This window comes from Aulonocara sp. 'chitande type north' Nkhata Bay, linkage group LG12, assembly GCF_057382095.1.
Source record: "Aulonocara sp. 'chitande type north' Nkhata Bay isolate Kocher_YH1m ecotype deep benthic linkage group LG12, A_spYH_male_GT1.1, whole genome shotgun sequence".
NCBI classification, from domain to species: Eukaryota; Metazoa; Chordata; class Actinopteri; order Cichliformes; family Cichlidae; genus Aulonocara; species Aulonocara sp. 'chitande type north' Nkhata Bay.
In genome coordinates, this window is record NC_141355.1 from 8,187,024 (window position 1) to 8,193,384 (window position 6,361).

Consider the following 6,361-nt stretch of genomic DNA (forward strand, 5'->3'; position numbering starts at 1 on the left):
ATTGCCATGCCACTTCTGCTAGTCTAGTTTCCTTTGTGCTTCGTTGTGATAAACATAACAATATTAGCACAATCTGTTGGCATATTTTGTGCTATCACACATGCAGATCGCATCTTGGAAGCACATGGTGTTTACAGCAGTGTCAATTCATGGCCTCCTGTTATTGCATAATCATCTAGTTAGGTCACGCATTACATGTTGTGTCTGTCTGTGCTCGTTATAAAATGAAGTGCCATAAATAAGACTTCTTCCATGCATGAGACCTCAGCTATATTGTCATGAATTGCTGTGTGAAGCAGGCAGGATAGGACAGAAATGCAGACTCACACTCAGAACAGCTTTATTGCTGGACGCCAGGAATACAAAACTTATTAAACTGGGAATACACATGAACTACACAGGCAGGCAGAGCACACAGCGGGGAAATGAGGGAGATCACGACACAGGACAGAGGGAGACGCAGACATAAATACACACCAGGGCAAACGAGGGAACAAACTACTGGAGGGGACCCAGCCGAACGTGATCTAACTAACGAGACACGGGGACACAAAACTGAACATGATGCACACCAGACAGAAGACTATCAAAGTAAACCAGGAATCACTAAGACAGAGACCAAGTCACACAACTTGACACGGGAGCTGGGAGGAAAGAAAATTCAGGGAGATGAGACGGACCAGGGAGATAACGGGAGGAGACAACGAGGGGGACACGGAAACAGTTAAGGGAGACGAGACACAGAGAGAGAGCGAGGGAGTGCACATAGTCAAACAGGGTACATTTCATCCTTCTTTTGTCTTTTTTTGTTGTTACTTATTAGCTTTCTTTTGTTGGCCACTTTGAAGATCACTTTGTGTCTAAATATGTTTGAAGTGTTCACAGTATTCTTTTATCTTTTCTGCAGATTTTGATGTGCTGTAATGCAGTTAAAGTTTTGCCCTGTTTTATATTTGTTTCCCACGTCAGAGCTTTTTGTCACAGATAAGTCTTCTTACAGATAAGTCGTAACGAGAAACAGTGGAAGGCTTGGTTTGACAAGGAGGCCCCAGAGGAGGAAGTAGTCCCAAACTCCTATGACCAGTCTCTTGACTGTTTTAGACAGCTGCTCCTCATACGCTGCTGGTGTCCTGACAGGACCATCGCACAAGTAAGGAGAGACATGTTTATGCATGGCTATAGAGGACAGATACAATGATTAAATTCAGTTTTCTTTATATAATGCCAATTCAAAACAAAAAGTTCCTTGGAACATTAATATTGTAATAACTGTTATAAGTTCCCCTGTGAACAAGCCTTTGGTGACGGTGCTCCAGAATTAATGATCGGGTCCTTGGCAGAAGCTGGTTTAGGTTCAGAAAGGGAGGCCATCTACTGCGACTGGTGAGGGGTAAAGAGGAGAGAGAAAAGGAGAACATAGAGAGACCAAGGACAAAACATAAACTACAAGAGTGAGAAGGGAAATATTAACAGTATGAATATCGCAGTGTAAACTTTAAAAGCATCAGAAGAGTCTAACCAGCCTATAGCAGCATAGGATGGCTAAGGGTCACCCAATCCATTTTCTTTAATTAGAAAGCCAAACATTGGTTGTCTGGTCTGTTTTTTGGTCATGCTTTTGCCTACTTTATAATATACAACACAACAAGTAGAACAGGCAATGTAAATCTACTTTTCTCATTTCTATCATAGTGCATTTTCAATAGTATACTGTAGACTGCAATTAAAATTAATAATTACCACTAAAGAAAGAGAAAAGGCTTAAAGTTGCTAATCTGAGAGTTAATGGCTTAAAGCTTGGGAAGCGATACCTCCTGACTTAAAAATACAGCTACATAAATGAGACACGGACCACAAAACAAGAATGTATAATCTCTTAATCTTCACTGAAAGCTGCTTGGTCAAAGCTCTTCTTGAGATAAGAAGCAGCTTGTGTAACTTGTTGTTATACAGCTTTCACCCTCCAGCCTGCTGTGCCTGAATATTTACAGTGGCTAAAAGATATTCAGTTTTACTGATGGATAACTTTCTGGCCCACTGAAGACAAGCCTGGAGTCCAATTTATTTAGTTAAACTCACAGTCCAGTCCACAGTTGCCCTAGCCTTAAGGGTAAAAAGAGTTAGCCAGTAAAGAAAATGCTTTGAAGAATTATCTCAGTTCTCAGCTTTCTAGAAAGTAAATTTATTCCAATATATACTATTGGACTACTTTGCTCAACTCTTTGCATTACAAAGCATTTAAAAAATTACATCTGCTTTGCATCATATTCTTTCCTTTAGGCCCGTAAATACATAATGGACGCAGTAGGGGAGAAATACACTGAAGGGGTGATTCTTGATTTAGAGAAGATGTGGGAGGAGTCGGACCCACGAACACCTCTCATCTGCTTCCTTTCAATGGGCTCAGATCCAACTGACTCCATTATAGCACTCGGGAAGAAGCTGAAAATCGAGACCCGTTATGTATCCATGGGTCAAGGACAAGAGGTCCACGCACGCAAGCTTCTGCAGCAAACTATGGCTAATGTGAGTGGTGAGATATTACTGCTGTTTTAGCAATACAGATGTTCTGTCTCTAAAAATGTGGTTTGGAATTTATAGAAATTATTTAGGGTTTTCTTGAACTCCTCATTTATAGTCTTCGTCATGGATGATAGGCATACTACTGTGTTTGTCCCCAGGGTGGCTGGGCCTTACTCCAGAATTGCCACCTGGGTTTGGACTTCATGGATGAGCTCATGGACACTGTGACAGAGACAGACTTTGTCAACAACAGCTTCCGCCTTTGGATGACCACTGAGGTCCACAGACACTTTCCCATCACACTTCTCCAGATGTCCATCAAGTTCACCAATGAACCACCACAGGGCCTCAAGGCAGGGCTTAAGAGGACATATGGCGGTAGGTTTGGCTCACTTAAGCTCACATTAAAGAAGTCCAGAAATACTAGCCAGTTTAATAGATCCAATTTATCTATGTGATAAAGAAAGAGGACCTAAGAGAATGAAATATATTCCAATATTGATGTGTACATTTGGAGATGCAGATATACAAAACACCTCTACTTCGTGATATCCATGATAGGAATAAGTAAGTGAATAAAAAGATGGAAATGTGGGAGAAACACCTGTTTGATGCTATATTTATTGTATTCCGGATTTTGTTTTTTACCCATGTTACCCAAGGTTAGTAAAATTTTAAACAAGTCTGAGTTATCTAGTCTGTGTTTTGGTCCAAAACAAGGGTGAAGAAAGAAAAGAATCTTTAAAATGTAGAAACCAGCTGTCTTTTCCTGGCTCAGATGACATGGTTCCTGGAGGGGAATTGAGATCGTATCTACAGCTTGAATTTTTTTTTATTTTTTTTATAGAAAACAAGCAGAAAAAAAAAACAAAGCAACATACTAAACACAACACCATCGCATTAATCTAGCTAAGTGTAAACAGCAGTAAATACTAAATATTCAATGTTGTTGTGCAGCACGCAGGACAGATGTGCGTCGAAGTAGCAGCCAAGAAAGGTGTAATTTGGGTCTACGAGCAGTGAACACCCGTGTGCATACCTGTGTGGATCCGCGCGCTTGCATTCCAAAGGTTTCTCCATGTAATGATCTGCTAGGGAATTCTGATTTCGATTAGTAATTGCAGTTTGGTATTATATCAGAAAGAAGGTATTATTTTGACTGACATATTCAGTTCACTATCTTTTCTCCCACATTTACGCAACAAATCCTAACTGTTCGCTAAAAAGGAAATCTGTGTGTGCATGTTTGTGCAATGCTTGGTTTTAGAAGTAACTGACTTTATTCAGTTATGGATTATTTCAATACATTTCTGTAGATGTTACACTTAGCCTCCTTTTGGGCATGCAGTACATCTTTTTGACCTGCATGTCCCTGACCAGGTATAAACCAGGACCTTTTGGATGTCAGTAACATGGCGCAGTGGAGGCCGATGCTGTATGCAGTAGCCTTTCTTCACAGCACAGTTCAGGAGAGAAGGAAATATGGCCCCCTGGGATGGAATATTCCCTATGAGTTCAACCAGGCTGATTTTAATGCCACTGTCCAGTTTGTTCAAAACCATCTTGATGACATGGATATTAAGAAGGTAGGTAGAGTAATGCTTATTATTCTGTGTGATTAGGACTCTTGACCATAAAAAAATGTTAAAAGGGTTGAGATTTAAAGAAAGGATATTGTAAATACTTATCAACAACAGCCATCTGCTGGGAGTTTTAGAGCTTTCTGACTGTGTATGTATTCAGTCTGCTCACAAATTATATTGCACATTCATGAACAATTTTTTTGTCATCCTTTATCACTGTTTTATCATCTCCTTAGGGTGTGTCCTGGAACACAGTTCGATACATGATTGGAGAGATTCAATACGGTGGTCGTGTGACCGACGACTATGACAAGCGCCTCCTCAACACCTTTGCCAAGGTGTGGTTCAGTGAGGAAATGTTTGGACCTGCATTTAGCTTCTACAAGGGCTACAGCATCCCAAAGTGCTCCAGTGTTGACCAGTATCTAACATACATTCAGGTCAGTCTCTAAAAATAAGACATTTCTTAGTGCAACGTGTCTGCCAGAACTCCCACTGTGTCAGTGACTGAAAATTCATCTGTTTCCAGACTATTTCTCTTTTTTTCTCACTCAAAGTTAAGTTCTGTGATATACAGTGTTGGGTAAGTTACTTTAAATGAGTAACTTAGTTACATTACTAGTTACTTCTATCAAAAGTAACTCAGTTACTTCAAGTTACTCGTTACTTTCAGAGTAACTAGTTACTAGGGAAAGTAACTTTGGTTTTACTCAGAATTCTCTTGTTAATGTGTTGCTTCCGTAACTGGATACCCAGCAAGATTCTTCTTCTAGCTTGCTTACTTACCACAAGTGCACTGTGCCACCTACCAATAGAAAGGAAAAAATAATGTGCACATTTCCACGAGAGAAATCCCACGCCTGATTCTATCCTAGCCTGCTTTTTACATCCAACACAAAAACTGCAGTCGTGGTGCTTTCGATTGTACTCAGAACTCGGAAATTCTGCCTTCTGAATAGGAAGATGTAGGTAACACCAGACTGCAGATGAGCTGCATACAGGGCTGGACTGGGACAAAAAAATCGTCCCGGGCATTTTGACTAGAGACCGGCCCACCATTATAGGAAAAATCATAAAGCCTTTGAATGAAAATAAATACTGTTGTGACAGTGATGTACACTGTTCTGATGGTATATATGCATCAATCTATCAATTGTTTGTTGTAAGACTCAGATAATTATTTTTTTAAAAGTGAGACATTTTAAATGAGAATAAGAAAGTATTTCCTTGTGCCCCCCTTTCCCTTTTAATTCCCTACATGGACCCCTGGCAACACTTTGCTAGACCCGCCCCTGCACAGTTACCAGCTGTCAGCTGCTTAGAAAAGGATCCTGGTGTTATTTATCTCTCAGAAACAGTTCATAACTTCCCTTCAACTCATTCATGTTAACTAAAAGGTAAACCTGTTTCTCCATCACAGCTCTGATGATTCAGTAAGGACATCTCCTGGTTTCATCTTCATGTTTCCCACTCACCACATCTCCAAACCGACATCATGACCAGCAGCTTTACAGCTGTGGCTCCAGCAAGCATCAGCTGATACTAGAAATTAATATTAAATAAATTCTAACAACAGCTGATCAAGCTTAAAAGTGCTGCTGTTGTTTAGCGCAACATCCGCTGGTTTCCTCTTTCTGCCGCAAAGTGGGCGATAAATAAACAAGAGAGAAAAGCCGATCAGCTGATCATTGATCAGTTTCATGATTGAAGTAGAAACAGGAGAGGGAGGGTGAGAGGATGAGAGAAGAAGAGGCAGCTGTGCAGCGTAAACACAGAATAACTCCAGCTTTGTGTCTTTTTCATTGTAGCTGAAGTCCGGGACAAACTGTTCCTTTTCACCTCAATAAGAAACGCGTAATATTTTCTCTGAATACCAGACGATTCTGTTTTTTACGGGACGGTTGGCAACTCTAATAATTAACCTTATGAACAAAATAAAGTTCAACATCAGTAACATAGCACCCACCCAGCTGTATAGAAACTCCGTCATGCTAGCTAGCACGCAGTACAAAAAAGTCAGCATAACGAAAATAAACTCCACCTAAACTTGGTTCATATCTGACCCAGATGGACTGCAGGTTATAACTTCTTACCTGAAGTTCAGTTCACCTGACACTGGGACCGGCGGCCGCTTCGGGTCTCTCCTCTTGCCTCCCTTTCTCTCATCCACCTGCTGGCTTCCACCACTTGCTAATGTTATTGAATCTGTGGAAGCTCCGCGATAGCCACCACACGAAGTAACGAATAACGAGCCT

General features: G+C 40.7%; 1 protein-coding gene across 1 annotated transcript; it reads left to right on the forward strand.

Moving 5' to 3' along the window:
• The first annotated feature begins 669 nt into the window (after positions 1-669).
• LOC147316884 (dynein axonemal heavy chain 5-like) lies at positions 670-4,658 on the forward strand. Its single transcript, XM_086313059.1, has 7 exons — positions 670-778; positions 908-915; positions 1,001-1,150; positions 2,281-2,526; positions 2,682-2,901; positions 3,904-4,109; positions 4,343-4,658. The coding sequence occupies exons 1-7, from the start codon at positions 670-672 to the stop codon at positions 4,556-4,558; spliced, it is 1,155 nt and encodes a 384-aa protein (XP_086169185.1). The 3' UTR covers positions 4,559-4,658.
• Positions 4,659-6,361: the final 1,703 nt, after the last annotated feature.

Bases quoted from the DNA above. Each gene is read 5' to 3' on its own strand.
- LOC147316884 (XM_086313059.1), top strand. From the start codon at position 670: ATGAGACGGACCAGGGAGATAACGGGAGGAGACAACGAGGGGGACACG. The intron at 1,151-2,280 runs GTAAGGAGAGAC...TCTTTCCTTTAG, and splicing joins CTGACAGGACCATCGCACAA to GCCCGTAAATACATAATGGA. The intron at 2,527-2,681 runs GTGAGTGGTGAG...GTTTGTCCCCAG, and splicing joins TGCAGCAAACTATGGCTAAT to GGTGGCTGGGCCTTACTCCA.